The sequence below is a fragment of the Chroicocephalus ridibundus genome, chromosome 1 (assembly GCF_963924245.1).
Source record: "Chroicocephalus ridibundus chromosome 1, bChrRid1.1, whole genome shotgun sequence".
NCBI classification, from domain to species: Eukaryota; Metazoa; Chordata; class Aves; order Charadriiformes; family Laridae; genus Chroicocephalus; species Chroicocephalus ridibundus.
In genome coordinates this window covers 203,561,121-203,581,510 of record NC_086284.1, presented here as the reverse complement: position 1 = coordinate 203,581,510, position 20,390 = coordinate 203,561,121, and the positions used below count along the sequence as shown (strand labels likewise).

The window sequence follows — 20,390 nt, the reverse complement described above, 5'->3', positions numbered from 1 at the left end:
CTACAAGATAGCTAGCACGCGTTTCAAACAAAGGGTAGCCATACAAGGTGCCACTGAGCTTGCTTTGGCTAAACGGAGCAAGGTACATTATATCCAGGTAGATGATACTTTAAAAAAAAAAAAAAAAAAAAGAAGAGCTCAAAAGTGTTGCGCAGTCTTCAATTCTGGTGACCTTACTTCTTTACATGCTGAAAAAAAAGCTGGAGGAAAAACAACCTGGAATGCATGAGTGCTCACATCTCTGTAGGTCAGTAGGTTAAGAGGTTATTGGGTTCTGATCTGCACACACCAATATGACTGGTGCATACCCACGCAGGTGGAAGAGAAAGGCAGAAGGTAAAAGGTACCACGCAGGTAGAAGAAAATGGGGAGAGAGGTCTTTGCACAAATGTAGCATAAAGCTAATCACTAAAGAAAAAAGTTTCCTAAGAGCACAGGTAATTAATCTCTGAAAAAGCTTGTCAAAGGATATGGCAAATTCATCAGTACTTGATGGCTTTAAATAAAAGTGTATTTTCAGAAGATGTGCTCCATTTCAGCTACAAAATATTAAACTCTACAGGATTCACTTACATAATGTGGAATCTAATTCCCTCCTTGGCGAAAGTTCCCAGATAGTTTTGTGGCCTCCTGTCAGGCAAACAGCCGGATCGCGCCACTGTAATGCTACCTCCTCCTCCTCCCCCTCCAAAATTTAAGCAGTGTATATTTTATAAGCAGTAAAGGAGGGTGGAGGGAAATCACTAGTATTTATCTTGAAGGCAAACTTAAAGCTCCTCAAAGCTCCTCTCAGACAACAGATGGTTCCAAAATCCCAAACATATTTTCTTCTTAATTCCTAAGCAAAGTGCAAGCACTTCATTTCTTTTCTTTCCCTGTTTCAGAAAAGAATGCAGAAAATTACATCTTAGTAATAATTAATTAATTGAACAAAACTCACTGTTATTGAAGCAAACGTGCACCAGTACATTTTTAGCAAGGATACATACAACTCTGCTATCGTCAGCAAATTCCTTTTCCTTTGACATGTTCCTGGTTCTTTTCCTGGGGGACTGGACCTGAACAGGGAAGGTTATTCCACAAAGCTTCTTGCGACTTTAAACCAAGTTAACACATTGTACTGGGCTGAAACTTTTCAAATTTAGCTAGCAGAGTGGCTGCCAGGAAAATCAGCTCAAAGAGGGGCCGTTTTGGCCTAAATCTCTGCTGTGAGGCTTCCCCAGCTCACGCGAGTGCCCTGCCCGAGCAGGCGATGCTCTGGAGAGCAGACCGCACTAGAAGGTAGTTTTGACAAGACGTCTGGCAGATGAATTCCCATCTTCGCTACGGACTAATGACACAATATAATCCTCTTGGTAATGAAAGGTATATAGTGCTATAGCAGCACAGGAGCGCACAGGGCAGCGAGTGAGGAATCCTATATGCAACAAAGGAAACTCACGTATAAAACACCCACGCTGCTCTTCGCCAGGACTTCAGCTGTGATGTGTTTACTCCCACGCACCAACAACGTTGTGGCATTCGCTCCGCACTGACCCGGAGGGTGAAGCCCTATCTCTGAAAGAGGTGATATTCCTGACTGCGTCTCCTTTGTTCTTTTGAAGCTTGTCATTTCAATTTCAATTCAGCCAGGCGATGCTTTGTTTGAGATTTGATGGGAATGCAGGAAAATGCAGCGTGATTTACATGTATGAAGTTTGCAGGTCTGAAGCGGTGGCCTAAAATTAGAGACTCTTGTCAGCGATAATCACCATAAGCATTCCTTTTGCATTGTATACTCAAAAGATTATTTCTATGACAATACTTTTAGGAGGGTTCTCATGAAAATGTGGCAATCTCATTAGAGAAGAACTGAAGGTAGCTAAGGACACAAACTCGTGCAATTACATCTTTGACAAGGCGTACGCTGCTACTATTAACACGAGTTCATACCGATTTGAATCAAATGCATGGGATATTAATTTACATCTACTTAAAACCAGGATATAAAGCATGTGGGAAGACACTGTTTTAAAAGTGTTTATTTTTTTAAGATACAACAATTTTTGCTTTATAAAAACACTAGAGTGCCTGGGCAACTAACAATTTGAAAACGAAAGCAACCCCTTCCCTATTACTGACAGACAGCTGCAGATCAAGTAAGCTCACATTTCTTGAACACTCTTATCTACAGCAGCACTGCAATGGCAATTACCTGTACAAACCTTTTGCTTCCTGCTCCTCATATCCCAGCTATCCCCGAAGCTGAAGGAACAGTGTGAGGTCCTGAGCATTCTGAGATAAAGCACAAAAACCTCGCAAATTAAGAGCATTTTAACTACAGACTGCTAGCTAGGTTAGCATTTCTGTCTCGTGGAGAGATTCTTTTTGTTTGCAAAATTTGGGTTGTTAGTAAATTGGTTTGTTAGTAAAACCAATTATCTGCATTCATCTAAAGCATGCTTCTAAGAAGGATGTTTTTCTACAGAAGATGCCTCAGCTGACATACAAATGTCACTGAATCAAAAATAAAAAGCATATCCTATCTAACAAGAGATAAGCAAGGGAAGCAAAGCTTTTCAGGGGGAAAAAATTAGGATGGTGAATACAAAGAATCTGAGATAATTGGAAGCAGTCATTTTCACGGACTCTGGCTTTACACTTTTTCATTACACAAAAACTAGACAACGCATTTAAAATGCAGTATGTCAACTACTATAGGGCTAACAGACATTTGAGCATTTATATTTCATATGTGCATCTTCCAACTAAAGAGTATTTCAGAAAAGCACAGTGTGTCAGTCTCAAAAGTATAATTACTTTGGCTTCCTCAATTTGTCTTCCTTTTTTTTTTTTTTCTTTCTAGACAGCACTGAATAGAATGAGTATGTGAAGAAAATAAGAATGCTGTGAAATTTAGTAATAAAACAGCAGACAGAAATCTGTTAACTTTGTAAGCAACTACACTGTTTAAAACAATGACATCATTTCAACAGTAAACTTTTAAGTTTCATTTTGTTCTCTCTGACCAGACATGGAAATTCCACAAATAGCAAAAATGTCAAAACAAGACATTTTAAAGATGACTAAAACTTGCTCTTCTTCTAAAACTTAATGTACGATATACGTTTAAAATTACATACAAGGATATTTCAGCTAAACCAGTTACTAAAACAAGCAATCAGCCATGAGAGAACTTGACGGTTTCCAATTCTCAGACACAGCCTTGCTAAAAACCCTGACTTTATGATTCCAAGCGGCAATTGCACGAAGCAGGTGGTCACCTCAACGAGATGGCACAAAACTGCCACCTTGTGGGGAAAAAAAAAAAATCGGATCTGAATTAACAAACAAAAATTATCTGTCCCCAGAAACTACAGAATACTTCTTCCTACAATATTTTTAACAGAAGTAATCCACCGGGTTTATCTACTCACAAGAAAAGTAACAGATAAAAAAAAAAAACAAACATATTTCAGGAAGCACATATTGCCTATGGTGTAAAATTCCAGCTAATTTTGAACATGAACACGTGTTGTCAAAGAACTTAAAAGGAATGAAATATAGAATGCTCACAAATAACAGAAAAGGCAACTCACAGCATATAGGATTATCAAACTTCATATCTTCCCAAATAACAACCTATTTTTAACTAAAAGTAAAAACCAATGTGTTTAATTATTTGTGGGTTTTTTCCCCCGCCTCAAAACAATTTGGCCGTGCTGCAGCTGTTCAGCTCTCATTTTTATTATTCTGATGGTTACTGAAAAATCATCACCTTTCTGTCCGAGAAAAACTGAACCTGAGCCTTTATTCTTAAACAGCGATTATAAAAATGTTAGCTACGCTATTTTTGTCCTCATCTTGGACATTTCAACAAATTACTGTGATTTTTTTTCTAAATGGATAGCTGATTAATAAAATTTACAATAAATTATCGTTTTAATGCTGCTGTAAGTAATTTCATTGCCAAATGACATCTGCTGAGGAATTAACCTAAAGTAAGCAATTACGGTTCTACTGAAACTAGAAGACCTTGGCAACATAAACACAGTCCTTTCTGCATGCCTTTAAGACAAATAGCTAATAAATTACAAACAACTACAATGGAAACATTTCAGGAGCAAAATACTAAAATCAATTTTCCAAAAGATACTTGCTCCAAGATTATAAAGTTTGTTCAATTAATTCTTATATCTAGATTTAAACAATGCTACTGCTACTTGTTAAATTTCTAAGAGATCTTGATAGAATTTGGAGACCTACCTTTATGACTAATTATGATATCATTACAACCATCTGGATTTCTGAGACTGAATCAGGCTAACATTGAATATTACCTACAAATTCCATGTGGTTCATCAGCAAAAGTGAAAACAGCCTTACTGTAAAAATAGATTCTCCTTTCATGTTTTAGTAATTCATGGACTTTCGGCTTTAGTTTAAACTTGTATCAACTCAGCCTGCTTTTAAACTAGCAAAATATGTTGAGAATAATTGTACTCTTGAATTAAAATATATAGTATCCTGACAAATCCTGTGATAAAATATTACGCCGTCTTAGAATGCTGGTTAAAAAAAAAAATCCAACAGTTCACAGACATCTCTCTACATGTAATTTTTCTTGTGATGTGGAGCTCTAAATTTTGGGGGACTTTTTTGCATTCACTTTTCTTTACAAAAGAAATACATTAACAGGGTATATATTTAAACTCGGTTCTTTTAACTCGAAACACAGCTGCTGACTCTGTTAAGAATAAGCAGGAAGCATAAACATTACCTCTTAACAGTGTTGATAACCGAAGGCATTCAGATACCAGTATCAATAGACATGCTGGACGAAACAAAACACCTGCGGACTATGTAAGCACAGGCATTTTTGCAACTTGTCACGTGAATGAACACCTGCTCCCCTCCAAAAAGCCAGGGAAAAAAGCAGATCTAGAAGACAATTCCGAATTCTAGCCAGACCCCCGTCCCTTCCCATATTACCGTTCCAACTCACTCAGTACTGATATTTCAGGATGCAAATGAAGTTGTACTAAAACATGCGTATGATCTTGACCTTGTTTACATTTTTACTGGCCTGGCATACAGAAAGAAAATTGGAAGCAGAAGGCATGCAAGACTTCCTCCCCCCACCCCCCCCAATACCAAATCTGTCACGCTAAAACCACAAGAGAAGAGTGGTAATGGAACCCGGGCTCTTTAAGAGCCACACTGGATTCTTGAAAAGCGACCCATTTCTGGTTTCTTTTCTCCCTTCAACTTGATAAAGCAAATAAATAGGTAGTGATGGAAAATGGCTTTCCCCATGGTACGCACATTATCAACGAATTACCATGCTGGCAACAGGCTAAGAAGCAAACAGTGTCCTGGCAAAGGTCTTAAATTCAATACAAATAAACCTACTCATTGGAGAGTGGCTTTAAGGTTTCCTTAGAAGAAACAGGGTTGCAAAGACATTGGACAGGAGAATCTGAGTTAACAGCACTCTTCGCAGTGTTAGCACGGGGAAAGCATCAGAGCCAGGACATTGATCTGCATACTGTAAAAGAAAAAAAATAACCCTACCGATGTGAGTAAATAACTCCACAGTACTGACCTTTTGAGAAACAATTCCATTTCAGAGTGACTGGAGGGGCAATAATAAGATATGTTTGCATAGATTTGGCTGCAGTATTTTCATTACAGAACAAGAAAGAAGAGATGCTACACAGTATGTGAAGTTTTGGATCCCCCCACCACATAATTTATTTGTATTTATAAAACTGATTAACAGTTAACTTTAGACTAAAAAATATTGATCACCTAATTGAAGTAATTTACTGACAGGAACCATTACAGACTTCTTTTATTCTAATGATAATGCACTAGATCCTTTTAAAAATAAATAAATACACATATACACATTGCGTTTTACCTTTGTAAAACAAAATATATACTCCCTAGTTCCACTAGATTTGTACATACATGAAAAACATTTAAAAGAACAATTCAGTAATGCCATTTGTATTTCTTTAAGATTACACATCAAAGATGTTAGAAACATTCGGCTGAACTCAGGAGTGCACTCATATCCCACTTCAACACAAAGCTGTGAACACAGAACCTCAGGACATAAAAGCCTGATTATTTAAAAGGGTATTCATTAGACTGCATTCCACTGTGCAACGACACATTTGGGTCTGACATACATAAATTACTCCCCTGCTAATAGGTCACATTATCAACTGCAATTTATCTTTTGTTGTGCAATAACATTTACTCCCCAAAGAAGGTACACGCGCATAGCCTCCACTGTATTTTCTAAGTATCAGTTTGAAATAAAATTTTCAAAATGCTCTAATGATTTGAAAGCCTACATTGTGTTTGCAAAAGTAATGTAAGCGTTTATTGACAAAAAATCATGAAAATTCAGTGGGATGTAGGAGGTTCTGAAAACATTATACTTCAGGAGTAGCTCATACCTTGACCGCTGGCAAATCTAGATGGAAGTGGCCTGATCCAAGAAGTAAATATGCACCCAGAGGGAACAAAAAGATTAAACACTGAAATACTTCATTTTAAACAGAAACCTCTGAAACATACTTAGAAACTGTCAGACCTTCAAGGCCATGTTACGTAATGTTTTATTATAATGAAAAATAACTGTAAACATTTCCCTTATTTCACATTAATTACAGAAAGGTGTTCTCAAATTCTCCCTCATGTTGAATTTGTTAATTCCAGGAGCTCATAAATTCAATATATGGAATATCTTCACATTACAACATACCAGATCTGACATTCAGTTGCAAGAATACAAACAAACAGCTTACTTCCCCAATTCCAACTGGGGAAAAAAGTCTTCACATAATGCAAAACATGTTGCTTCATTCCAGAGTCCACAGTCCTGAAAAAGAACTGGGTTTTCCAAAGGGTATGAAAGTATCAAAAAAAAAAAAAAAAAGAAAAAAAGTCACCACATAAACCTCTGGATTTCATCACTATTTGGCCATTGGAATGTTTTGTTTAGAAAAAGATAAAAAGTTACGGCATTCACAACAATATAAAACGCCAACTCCAGAAGCTGTCTATATAGAGATGGAAATGGAATATTGAGCCTATATATTAAGAATGGCAAAATAAAGTAACGAAATTCTAGCAATTTTTGAGGAACTGTGACTGCTAATAAACATACAAAATACATTAAGATCCAGAATATTGATTTTGATTTTAGTGTATCAGCAAAACTCCAGCCAGCAAACATATAGACTGGAACTAATATGTATTTTACAAGCTCATGTCTTTGGAAGATTTTTCTCCAGACATAGAATGTATAATGTCTGTTATCTGCTAGTAAATACTTATGAACATAAGTAAATTTCCAGATCAGGAATAAAGAGATGACAGCGATTAAGCTGTACTGCACAGGGTGCTTTCGTAATGACAGAAGGAATTTCCTGATTTTAGTAGGGGTCAATAAATGAGGGAATGAAAAAAAGACAGTAAAGGACAGAAAATAGAACAGCTGAGGAAAGTGCAAACAGGCTTCATGGCTACTTCTGTCACCAACAACTATGCCATCATTGACGAAGACAAAAACAAAGAACACAGTTACTAATATGATGTATGGCCAAGTTAAAGCAGTAAGTGTAACTAAGTTTTTAAGTGATATGAGATATTTAATAAGAAACCTCAATATTCTCATCAAATCTGAAAGTGATCCTTTCCTGGAAGAAATCTTTTCATCTTTCTTTTTCTGTAACTCTGTCTTCCAGGCTTCATTTAGCTTCTCTGCAACAACGTTTCCAGCACAAAAAACGGTCCACACAATATTTGTCTGACGAAACATGAAGCCACAAAATCCAAGGAGAGCTGAAGTTTTATGGTTACCATAAAGGCACATTAAATAGGCAAAGAGAGTAAAAAATACTGATCCCGGGTCTGTATAATAAAGGAATGTAAAAAAATAAAGGGTGGGAAACATTGCAAGAGTTAATGTAGACAAGATTCTCTGGAAACCAGACACAGCCTAGAGAAGAAGCAGAAAAATGTAGTTAGAAATGTCCAACAAAAATAAAAATAAATCACAAAAAAACACAAACACAAGCAAACAAAAAAAAAGTATCATTCTTAAAAACGCCATTAACACAATACAACATCTCTTATAGTCTTTGGTTCTATTACTGCAGAAGCACGCATGCTGTACTTTTGTTAACCTCCTGCTATGTTAATACAGAGTGTCAGACTATACAACATTAAAAAACAAATGAAAGTACAGAACATTATTGCAAGTGAGTTAAAAATACGGCAATGGAAATACACCAACTTCTTTCATATGTCAGGTGTTCACATATTTGTGGCACTAACATCATTGTGGGAGTATAATTGTTCCCATACCTAGGATAAAAGAGATACACTAATGGGAAGAAAGGGGCGGGGGGGCGGAAATCAATGTTTTATGCCCCTGCAATCTCATCATCAGATTCTGTTTATTTTTGAGACAGCAAAACACATCATTCTATGCTTTTACTATTGCCTCTTTTGAAGCCAGTCCACTGAGTGGCCAGTTCCAAGTTCCTGGTCTTTGGTGCAGCTTTTATTGTTTATCTTCTTTATAATTCATAAGTTAGAAAAGAAACTTTAAAGAAGGTGGGAGACCATGCAGTTAAAAACTCCTCCCAATTATCCCACTCGCTATGTAAGACAACGCAATTCACAACATTAAAAAATGTTGCATGATGTTTCTGAATGATGTAGCGCGGGGGGAAACAGCCAGTCAGCACCTTACAGAAAAGGGGAACAGAGAAAACGCTGAGTTCAGAGAAGTGCCAACAATACAACTACACTTCCTAATGCTTAGACTACTGTCATGAAACCTTTTGTTTTCTTACATTTGTATTTCCACCTCCAAGCATAAAATTAAAAGTGTTCCAAAAGTGGAAACACTTTATTGAATTTGACCCAATTCTGTATAGTCTTATCATGTGCTTAAACATGAAATCTCCTGTAAGAAAATACATCAAAAGAAGTTTTCTTTATAGTAAAGGAATCCTTCAGTTATTTGGGAACAGGAAAAAATGTTCTTATGGTTAAAAGTGAAACTAAAGAACTTCACTAAGGTGAAAGACTTTGAATAGGCCATTAAACACTGAAAAAATTACCTACTGCAGTGGTGGATGCTGCATCACTTTAAACACACAATATTCTTGTATCCAAATTGAAGTGTTATGGTCTGGATGGGTGGACAGAGAGACAGGCAAAAACTGGACAGCTAGGTGGTCACGCTCCATCCAAAGGTAAGCATTAACAAGCAGAGTATCACAGGGATCTACATTGGGACCCGTCCTATTTAGCATATTTACCAATGACTTGAAGGCAGTAAGAGTACACCCTCATCAAGTCTGCAAATGACACTAAACTGGGGGGGGACAGGCAAGATGCTAAAGAGCGGAGCTGCCATCCAGAGTGACCTAGACAGGCTGGAGGAATGGGGCAACAGAAATCTTATTAAATTCAACAAGGACAAATGCAAATGCCTGCACCTGGAAAGGAAGAAATCCCCACAATGATACAGGCTGGGCATGGAGTACGGGAGGAGTTGCTGCTCTGTGTAAAGGGACTTGGGGGTTTTGGCAGATACGAGGTGTGAACATGAGCCAGCAGCATGCCCTGGCACTAAGGAACGGCCACAGCCTCCTGGGCTACATTAACAAAAGCATCGCAGCAGATCAAGGGAAAGATTATCCCTCTTTATTTGTTAGGCTGCACCTAGAATACCACACCCAATTTTGTGCCCTGTGATACAAAAAAGGCACTAGTAAACGGGAGCAATGGCAGAGGGCCACCAAGACAGTTGAGGGCTGAAGCACCTGCTTCAGAGAGCACTCGAGGCTGAGGGAGCTGGCCATGTTCAGCCTGGAAAATAGATGGCTTGGTGGGACCAAACAGCAGCCTACCAATACCTGTGAGGATGTCAACAGGTAAAGGGACGCAGGCTCCTTGAAGTGCTACCCGGTGGGACCACAAGAGACAACAGTCATAAACTGAGAGGTTCAGACTGGATGTAAGAAAAACCTTCTTCGCCATAAGGCCAGTCGGGTAAGGAGCAGGTTGCCCGGAGAGGCTGTGCAGTCGTTCTCCATGCTTGGAGAGTTTTCCTGGTTCCAACCCTGAGCAATGCAATCTGATCTCAGGGCTGGCCTGCTTTGAGCTTGGAAGGTGGACATCCTAAGGTCCCTTCCAAACTGAATCATTCTTCAGTTCTTTCCAACTTGATTTATTCTCCAGTTCTAAATATTGACATCAAACCTGGTATCTTTCTAAAACATACATTTTAGTTTAAATGCCGCTCACAGGACTTTACTCAGGATTCACACGTTGAAGTTTTGTGGAGAGTCTCAAGAAATTCCAACTAGATGAGCATTTGGACTTTGGATCTGATCAGTAGGTCTACACGTGTACTAACTTGAACTTTTATTTCCATGGGACTACTTATGCACAAGAGTAAGTTTTTAGAAGATTGCACCCTGAGAGAGAAAAAGGATATTAAAAAAGATTTAGAGAAAAGGAATGTGCCTCCTCGGCTAAACTGGTAGTAGTATTTGCGGTTATACAAAGCTGAGAACAGCTCACATATGTAGTGAAGCAAACATACGCAGAGCCACCAAAACTGCTTGTACAAGCACATAAAATTATTCTACTTTGACCGTACCTTATTCTTCTGATGGATCTTGAGCAGAAGTAAATACAGTAGATAGAAGTTCCCGGCACTGAAAAGGAGGTTAATGAAGCGGAGCATTGCCGCAGAGCACACCACGCTTCCCGTCCACCCGAAGAGCCAGGCCGCCGGCTTCACGACTCCCACCGAGGCCAGGTACAGGCCCGGCAGCGTGGTGATCATGGGGTCCCACTGGGGAGAGAAACAGGGTTACGGAGCTGACACCACATAAAAAAGGGACCAGGGATGTGCGACAGGTATGACATACCATCCGCACCCATGCCCCATTTTGTTAGCTTGACATTTAGTGAATTTCTGGCATTATGAGACTGAAATTTTCGGAAGCTTTGCATCCTGTCTGGCGCACTACTACACCAGGGACGGCAGACACCAGCGCTTCGGACAACAACGCCCACAAACGATTCCCTTTTCAAAGCACCCGCGGTATGTTTATAGAAACCATCCATCCTGACTGGAAAACACCAGCTGGAAAGGCTCCCGCCCAGCACCTGCAGGAAGCGGCCATGGCAGTAGGCCTGCGCCTGGGGGACGTGGAAGGCCTCGTCCATGTAGGGCCCGCGCTGGCGGCGGTTGATGGCCGCAAAGAGCAGGCACGACAGCAGAAAGGTGCCGCTCATGACGGCGGAGAAGCCGTAGGCCTCGCCCCGCTCCATGCTGCTCTCGCTGCTGCTACCGCTACCGCCGCCGCCACCGCGCTGGCCGGGAAGGGGCCGCCCTTCCGGGGAGGGCTGGGCGCCGGGAGGAGGGGCCTGGCGGCAGCGGGCCGCGGCGCAGGCCATCGCCGGGCGGCGGTGAGGGATTGGGGGGGCATGGCGGTGGCGGCGGGGCCGGGAAGGAGGGAGGGAAGGAGGGAGGGAAGGAGGGAGGGAGGGAAGCGCGGCCGCTGGCGGGCGGGAAGGGGTGAGGAGAGCGGCGGGGAGGGAGGCGCGGCCTGCCTGCGGCCGTGGAGCCCGCACGCGTGGGGGTTTCCCCTCAAGGAACGGTGGGGTGTTACTAAGACGGTGTTTTAACAGGGGAGAGAGCGGGTGGGTGTCCCGCGGCGGTGGCGGCGGGATGGCCGTGAGGCACCAGCTGGAGCTGTTCCCCGGCTGCGGCGTGACCCTCCTCCTCTTCGACCGCCTCAGAAACGCCGCCGCCCTGAGGAAAAAGGCCATGGAAGGATCCATAGAAGGAGCGTTCATAAACCCGGCCATGGTGAGGGGAGGCGTGTGTTGTCCTCTTCGGGCGGCGTGACAGGGATGAAGGGTGGAAATCCTTTCCTGTGGGAACTGCGTGAGAAACGGCCAGCGTTTGTAATCCCTGGCATACAGGCTGCTGTACACCTGCTTTGCTTTCTCTGCAGAAAGGCCCCTCCTTTGATTTCATTTCAGTGTCCTACAAGCGTAAGGGTTTGTCTGTGTAAAATTGCCTTGGCAGGATTGGCCAAAACAAGTGTCATTTTGATTCACTTCGCACCCTACTTGGTGGAGCTATTTAAACCTACTTCCACCTGAAGAAAATGTGGTACTAATTGTTTAATACTCTGTCAAAAATCACCGCTGTTTGGAGCCTTAGTTCTCATTTAAACCCGTAACTGGTTTCTGAATCTAGTCTTTTTTTGTTAGAGTTAGCAAAGCAGTAGTTAGGGAAGGGGGGGTAGGGGGGCGGAAAGGAATCTAATCTATCACTTTACTGACAGAAGGTTTATTAATGTGATTCTTTTTTCAAAAGATTTCAGTAACCTGAAATACAGCGTAAACTTTATGTCAACTATTATCCCACACGGTGAATAACCACATTAACTTTGGAAGAGCAAGAATGACTAAAATAACTTGCAAAATACTGTATTGTTCACTTTTATGGTTGCAGACTTAAGCAAAATTAAGTAGTCAGGTTTTTCCGGGGTTCAAAATAGCATGTTAAATTTTAACTTCTTTTGTTGTATTTTACAGATTGTAGATCCTTTTCAAATTCTCGTGGCGGTAAACAAAGCAGTTCATCTACACAAGATAGGTAAAATGAAGACCAGAACTCTCTATTCGGAAATTATTTTCAGCCTTTCACCAAACAACAATGTAAGATTTACTGAATAAATGTCTTTTTTTTGCCAGGGAAGCTTGCAAAGATCCATGCAGCCAAACTAAATATATGTATGCACTTAGCCATTTACCTGGCTACTAATAGAAGTTCCTGTTATTTTAGCAACACCAGTTTGCTGTAATCTCTTGTAGCTCGTCAGAATTCCATTAATGTAAAACAAGTGTCAGTTTATACTCTCGGTATATTTGACCCAGTAACTGAAAAAGTTGCTTATATGTGGTAAGAAAATGACTCATTGATCTGGTTTGAGAAACCCACAACAATTTATTGTTGTTTAGACAATTATTCTACCACCTGATGACCCTTCCCCACCAGGGAAGGGGAATTGGAAAAAAACAGGTAAACCCAAGGGTTGAAATACAAACAAATTTAATAGAATAAGACTAGATAATTAACATAAATAACACTAAAAAACCAATATTGATCCCAATAGCCATATAAAATACAAGGGTTATACTCAGCCCATTCTATCAGTAGGAAGCTGTGCACTCTCAGCAGTGGACAGCAGATATGGGACATTGCAAGTGCTATGGCTTGGGGAGGAAGGGAAACGCTCAGGGGTCTAGCACCGGGCAAGAAGTTCTCTGGACCGCTGCCATTGAGGAAGAGAAGGAGTTTCGCAGCAAACTTTCTAATTTACATTGAATATGACATTCATGGCATGAAATAATCCTGTTGGCCAGCTTGGGTCAAGTGCCTGGGTCTCGCTCCTCCTCATCCCTGCTCCTGGCAAGGCTCGAAAACACTGAGACCTTGAAACCTACACACCATCACTGTCTACAAAGTAAATATTTTCACAAATGCAGACACTGCAGTCTTCTAACAGTGCAGTTTTCCCAAGCATTAGAAGATAAATCAGTCCTGTGTTGCTCAAACCAGGACACTCATTTTAATATTTTTCATCTTAGATTTCCGATGCATTTAAGAAGTTTGGCATTTCAGACAGTGACACAGCAGTTCTCATTGTTCTGGTTACGGACGAAGGAAAAACTGTAAATGTGGAAGATATAGCATCTCAGGTAGAAGGCCAACAGGTTTCTCTAGATGAACTCCCCCGACTCGCAGACACTGCCAAAATTAAAAAGGTATGTAACCAACCAGAAGAGATAACTAGCATAGAGAAAAGGGATAGTTTATTTAGTTGTCTGATTAAATATCAGTGGACATAATTCACTTAGGGCTTGTGTTTCTTTAGCATAACTGGAAACTTGTTTTAAGTGAAACTTGATTATTTCTTTCTTACAATCCCTTTACTCTGGAAAAAAATTCCAGTTGTCACACCCTGATGTCACAAATTTTAAGTCATCAAATTCTTAACATTGTCAGGAAGTTGGAACATGAAAATAAATTCCATGTTGCTGCCCACCACTTAGTCACTTTTGCTTCCTGTTTTCTCAGGCAAATATCCATTTAATTAAAAATAAATTTTCAGTTCTGAACAGTTTCGTAATCTTAAGCACATAAATAGTCTCAGCATGGGCGGCTAAAATAAAAATGTGTTGATTAGCTTCTAGGAGCTGTTAGGGCATGCGTGCTTTTAACGGATTACCATATGCTAGATAGGTATCTTGAAGCATATGTGTTCCACTTGATAAAATTCAAGTAGCTTAAATCATCTTGATCATCTCCATCAAAGTAATGATAGGAAACATGAATAAAATCGGACAAATCATAGCACATAACGTGGAGATAAATGTGCTGTTCTAATTCGTTTCTTAGCTTTCCTTTGTCTCCTGCAGTTTCAGAATTTGCTTGGTTCCTCAGTCCCAATTTTGTCTTCCAGACAAGACAAGATAGGAATTCCTAATGTAAAAAGTGAGGGAGAGGGGGAAATCTTTTCTTGTTGTGTATATATTTTTAGAAGATATGTGATGAATTTTTTTTTTCCTGCTTATACAACTTTGATGTTTTTCTTGTTCTTTTTCTCTGCAGCTCTACAAAATTACTCCACAGGAAGAAAAAATTGGCACCTTACTGGATAGTATTGTTTGCAGAATGTCAACAAAAGATGTTTTATGAAAATGTGGAAATAAATTTTTTTTTTAAGAAAAAAGAGGGCTTTTTATGATGTGAAAACACTTCATTGCAATTCATACTGCGTATCAGAGAAAGTGGTGCAGTACTGAGTAGTTTGGTGACATTGAGCTTTAACCGTAAGTGAGCAAGCTTGGACCTGGGGGTGATCTGAGGCGTGTTCTAAGCACTGAGAGCAATTCAGCTGTGTGAAGCAGAAGTTGCCATTGGTATTTCCATTTTCTTAACAAGAGGGAAAAAAAAATCACTTTTGCCAGTACCTTAAGTAGATCGTAAACAGAAGGCTTGGAAATCTGTACTTTTCTCTTTCACCAAAAGTTTTGCTAGTCCCAGATAAGATTCAAACATTGTAAATAAGTTTTGTTAACTCTCCCCTGATTTGTTTTGTTTTGGCACCCTTGGTGGGTACCCTGTAGTACAGAGTATTGCTGATGGGCTAGAAAAAGGAAAGTTTCCATAAATGATCCCTTGTTCTGCTGATGGGATAGAGTCTCCGCCCACCCTTTGGGAGCAGAAGGGCACAGGAGGGGCACCATGGCAGGCAGCAGTGGGGACAATGTGGGCATCAGAGACGTCCAGAACGACGAGTAAGGTCAGTGCGGATGATGCTGTGGTGGTGTTAGCACCTGACCGTCTGATGTCATCAGGTGCAGCGTACTGCTGAGGTACTGGTGTGTTGCTGTGGTACTCCAGTGTTGGTGTTGAAAGGTGCTTTTACTGTATCACACTGAATTATGCCTGGTGACGCTGACTTCCTAGGGCCTGGTTCCAGGTGCAGAATTCACAGAGAAATTTCCACCATAGATTTATTCACTTAAATTGTTGATAGAACTTAACATAGCATTCTGAAAGGATCACTGAACTCGTTTTGTTGAACCAGTGTTAGGAAAGGCCATCAATGGGAACTAAAATGAATATTGATTTCCAGTAGTCACCAGGTCCAACAGCCTTGCCTGAGTATTATTTAATCACCTCTTAAACACATCCTGTTTAAGAAAAAATACTGTCCTAATTAGGTAGAAATCCATACTGCTCTTGTTATGCTGTATGGTTTTTCTGGGATGTGTATAAAACTATATAGCTGTCTGCATTTTGGGTTTTTTTCCCTAACATTCTCTGAGATATTACAGCTTGTGTACTTACGAAATATATGGAAGAGTACGCCCCAGATTCTTACATGTAGCATTTGGCAAATCAAAATATATTTGAGGGGAGAGGCAAGTCTGAGTTGAAACGTTACCCACTACAGTCGACAGACCAGCAAACTGACATACAGACCTAGCATTGTCTGTCTTTCTGTATTTAATATTAAAATCCCTAGCTTCTGTTTTGCATTTTGATTTTGGTTAATTCTTCCCTCAATTAAAACACAGTAGTACAAATACCATCTTTTTCTTACCAGCCAAATCAATGGCAAAATAGTTATCAAGTACCAAGGGAATTACAAGGTTTATCAAAAGAAATGATTCAGGAGAAATGGCTGTGCTGATTTCTTGGTTTAAAGATGGGTTTACAGAATGCGTCCTCCTCTCTAAAGGGAAATGCGAGGCAGTGGTAAAAAATGGAGCTTGGAAGGGCTTAAGTCTTGAAATAAAACGCGCGTAACATCAGCACGTGAGAATGACCATGGAAAATAAAAGACTTGTTTTCCTTTTCTGACAGTCCAGTTGGTACATGGAGTATATCATCAGATTTGCTGGCTGAGCCGCTGACATTGGTTTTGGTAGCTTAAAATAACAGCAGGCAGGTATGCTCAAACCACAGCCTTTTTTGAACATGTGTAAAACATCGGTCTGGTCTGTTTAATATAGGAGAAGTATTAATAAAAAGATTGCTGCATAAGAATTGATACACAAGTTCCAAGCTTGTGTTCCCAGTTTCTAATTCTTGTCAGTCTATTTCATTGGTGTAGAAACAGTAAATAGTTTGTTACTGCTGACATGAGTTAAATTATGGAATTGTGATTTACTGTGAGACCTGAATGAGCTGTTTTGATGGGGGGATTTACTGGAAGTGAGTTTGGGAGCTGACGCCTCCATCATGTCGTTCAGTCAGGCAGATGGTTTGGGTCTGCCGGCAATGAAGACTATGCCATTGCCCTGCAAGACCACAGTTTTCCCCTAGTCCTAGTTGCATTATCTAAGGTAGCCAAATTATTTATAAAAACTGGTAATAAACGTAGATTTTGTTGATGCCGCAGAGTTACATTTATCTTTCTGAACGCAGTAAAAATCAGTAAATTTGGATCTATAATGTTACTGTTAAATCAACCACTGCTGTTTTCAAGCAAAGCAGAAGTTTAAGGAAAAAAGACAGGTTTTTCAAAACATTTAATGTTCTGTTGCTGCCTCCTCTGAAGTTCCATACCTCGTCTCCTCTATCACAAGGTGTAACAGAAGAAGCTGAAGCATTTTCAATACCTTATTTGTGTCTCCTGTGCTTCAGAGGCAGGATTATACCTACAGGATTTGTAAATTTAACAGCTAAATCTATAATTATGATGTGTGGTCAGTTGTTTTAGCTTTTCTTTTTTTTTTTTTTAAGTGGGGCCATTGTTGGGTTGGGTGTTTTTTTTGCATGTTCTGCCTTTTAAACATTGTGTATATGACAAAAATTGAGCGAAACCAGCAGCCCATGCTTCTAAAAGGCGATGAACTAAAACCTCCTCCACCACAGAATTCACTTTCCTGCTTGAATGCTTTGCAATACATGAGTTTCTTAGGGGAAAAAAAAAAAGAGGGGACAGGGCAAGCAAGAAACGGACTGTACGAAGCCATCTTTTACACTGACCAGCGGGCTGTTGCTGTTTGAGTTGAAGACGGCTCCCAAGCTTTCATCTGCGGTAGATCTGATACATGTCCAAGGCGCTGGCCTGTCACACTCGTAGCAGGTACACCTCCGGGCATGCAGCAGGAATGCGGACATATACTCGAGGAAAACTTGCCCGCCCTGTCGTGACGGAGGTAGTTGTCCTCACCGAGAGGAGGATGTCCAGGGGCACACGAGGGTCTACCAGCAGCCTTCACCTGCGGGCTGGTGTGTGTGCAGGATCAGAGGTGTGCCCGTCTCATGGCAGGGGGAGTACATATTTTGGCACACAGCAAATCTCACGGTGATGTGAAAGGGACAGTCGGGTTCTGCAGGGACAGAGAGGCAGAGGGCAGGCTGCCTCACATCAGGGTGACTTCTTCGGAGTGCTCTGCGGCCGCATCTGCAGGCCACCGTGATGAACGTGGCAGCACAAGCGATGCAGATTCACGGGTCTGGCAGCTCAATTTATGAGCTACAGCCTGTGCACCTCTCAACTGTGTCTTTGATATTGGTAAAATATGTGTTTCTAAAAGTATGTTAGAACAAATACCAATCTGATCTACAAAATCTTAAAGGAAAAACCCACATCAGCTGTCAGTGATGGGTTCCAGGAGTGAATTCCCCTCACACATTGTGTCCCCCTCCCCAGCTCCATTCACTGGCTTCCTCTCTTCTGGTGTCCTGAGATAGTTTCACCTGTCTGCTTTTACTTCCAAAGCCCTTCATGGTTCACACTGGTCTCCTATAGCCTAAGCTTGCCCTCTTGCCTTGTGTTTCCAAAGCAGCAGCTTGAGGTCTCCTGTGCCTGCTTCAGCTAGCGGAACCTCCCTTCGTCATTTTCAAAATGAATGAATATTCAGTACCGCTCTAACCCACTGCCAAAACTCCCTCTTCTGCAAAAGCCTTGATGAGGGTAAGCTTCCAGTGCACTGAGGCCATTGCCCATCACACAACCCCAGTCGCCTGGGGTCTTTTGTGTGGCTGTCAGAATGTCTAAATCCTTCTCTTGGGTGCTTCAACGGTACAAGGGAGGGACCACCCTTTTGCTTTCACTTGTAATATTAGTTCATGCTATATGGTTTATGACTGGGGCCCCTATGTATTTACTGCACTAATTACCTATTTTTGTATTCCTTTGTGTGCTGTTCTTGAGAGAGCATCATCAAAGCTTTGCTCCCATGTTAAAGCATGATGAAGTGGGAGTGCTGCATGGACCCAGGAACACCGATTCCAGCACCCACAGCCGCCTGCTAAGAGCTGCCACAGGTGTCTCTGGTGCCGCACAGTGCTTTGTAAACACCCCTCGAGGTATGGTCTGCCATGTAGGTCTTCTCAGAAACACTTCAGTTTATGTCCCCCTCCTGATTATGAATGGATACCAGAGTGGGGTACACCATACTCAAAAGAATTCTGTTGTCTACGGGTTCTATGTAATTACAAACATGTATCTACCTGTTTCTAAGTATTCAAAATGTCTTGCAGTTCTTCTTTGTTTATTAAGATACTGTTTGTTAGTTTAGGCAGTGCTGAAATTTGGGGATTAAGCTAAGTTTAAGTTCCAAAGTCTTGGAGTATGGTTCCCTCAGAGCTGCCAGTCCATTAACCTGAGCTCATCAGGAGTAGGCCACCATAAAATTAACAGCGAGTTTAAGGGAGGCTGCCAACTGGCTGCATTTCCAGAAGGTTTGCAGGTTTCCTGAGTGGAGTTACTTCCCTGAGAAAAGTGGGAGTGTGGAATGTCCCCCATCAAGGATGGGCTGGTGCATGTAGAGGTTACTAGTGCCATGAGGTATTGATGAATTACGGAAAAGCAAGCAGTGGCTGAAGATGAATTAAATATATTGGTACAAGGTTGAAGACTGAGACAGTTGGTTCTGCAACAAAGGATGCTTACAAATACACTTTATTTCGTGGTTTTATTCCTGAGTTTACAAAGGCGTTACCATAAGTTAAAAATACGCAGATGCAAGTTCCCTAAAAACTCTCTTCAGCAACGGAGATGAGAATTTGACTTGTTGAGAGGTCTTCCTTTGCCTGCAGGATAGCTGGTCTTACTATTTTTTTTCCTGTGCTGTTGTGACACGGCAGATTATTTGCCTGCTTATAGTGTACGTTTTACCACGGGCTGGGACAGGTAATCTTAGCAGAGGTAGAGACTGGACAACTTAAGTTCAAAAATGGAAAGCTGGCATGGACATACAAAACACTGACCAATAAAAACATAAGTTGAACTCTTCTCGCTAGCGTATTGTGCTTAAAGTAAGTTTCACATACATGCGACGGGTAACATGAACATGTTTACAGTGCAACCAGGTATATGTTATTCACAAAGTCACGTTCTGTACATTGCCTATCAAATTGCTTCACAGGTTCAGTTCCACAAGTAGCAACAGTTTAAGTAGCTTCAAGTAAACTGTAATATTCTGAGACCATTTTTTGTACCTCCTGGGTATGGATAATTGACACAAATATTCCTTTAAATATTTGACAAAGAAAGCATATTGATGCTATAAGGATGAATCCTTTCTTGACCAGGCTCCCCAAATTGCCATTAGAAGAATCATGACAATCACTGTGTAAAGGGTATGGACTGTAGCAAGATCATCTGCGCGCTGGTGCTTGAACCCAGGGGTGCTGTGCCAGTTCTCGCTTTTGTTCACATTGGTTTTATGTCTGTGAGCACGGAGAGAATGTATCCTGCCATAACAAAATGCAAGATTAAGATTAAAAATTATTCTTTTTTGTTAACACTTCAATGGTG

At 40.8% G+C, this 20,390-nt stretch overlaps 2 protein-coding genes across 4 annotated transcripts; one reads left to right on the top strand and one right to left on the bottom strand.

The window, feature by feature from the left end:
* Nucleotides 1–1,594: 1,594 nt before the first annotated feature.
* ALG10 (ALG10 alpha-1,2-glucosyltransferase) lies at nt 1,595–11,358 on the bottom strand. Of its 3 annotated transcripts, XR_010069551.1 has the most exons (5): nt 11,194–11,358; nt 10,679–10,876; nt 5,392–5,527; nt 2,195–2,274; nt 1,595–1,718 (listed from the first exon to the last, which is right to left on the bottom strand). XR_010069551.1 is itself a non-coding variant. In XM_063323396.1 (3 exons), the coding sequence occupies exons 1-3, from the start codon at nt 11,356–11,358 to the stop codon at nt 5,408–5,410; spliced, it is 483 nt and encodes a 160-aa protein (XP_063179466.1). In that variant the 3' UTR covers nt 5,229–5,407. The 3 variants fall into 3 exon arrangements, 2 of the variants coding, with proteins under 2 accessions (XP_063179466.1, XP_063179465.1); XM_063323396.1 differs by lacking the exons at nt 1,595–1,718; nt 2,195–2,274 and having other exon boundaries at nt 5,229–5,527; XM_063323395.1 differs by lacking the exons at nt 1,595–1,718; nt 2,195–2,274; nt 5,392–5,527 and adding an exon at nt 5,772–7,996.
* TPRKB (TP53RK binding protein) lies at nt 11,357–16,725 on the top strand. Its single transcript, XM_063323397.1, has 5 exons — nt 11,357–11,496; nt 11,719–11,899; nt 12,637–12,759; nt 13,693–13,869; nt 14,717–16,725. The coding sequence occupies exons 1-5, from the start codon at nt 11,357–11,359 to the stop codon at nt 14,801–14,803; spliced, it is 708 nt and encodes a 235-aa protein (XP_063179467.1). The 3' UTR covers nt 14,804–16,725.
* Nucleotides 16,726–20,390: the final 3,665 nt, after the last annotated feature.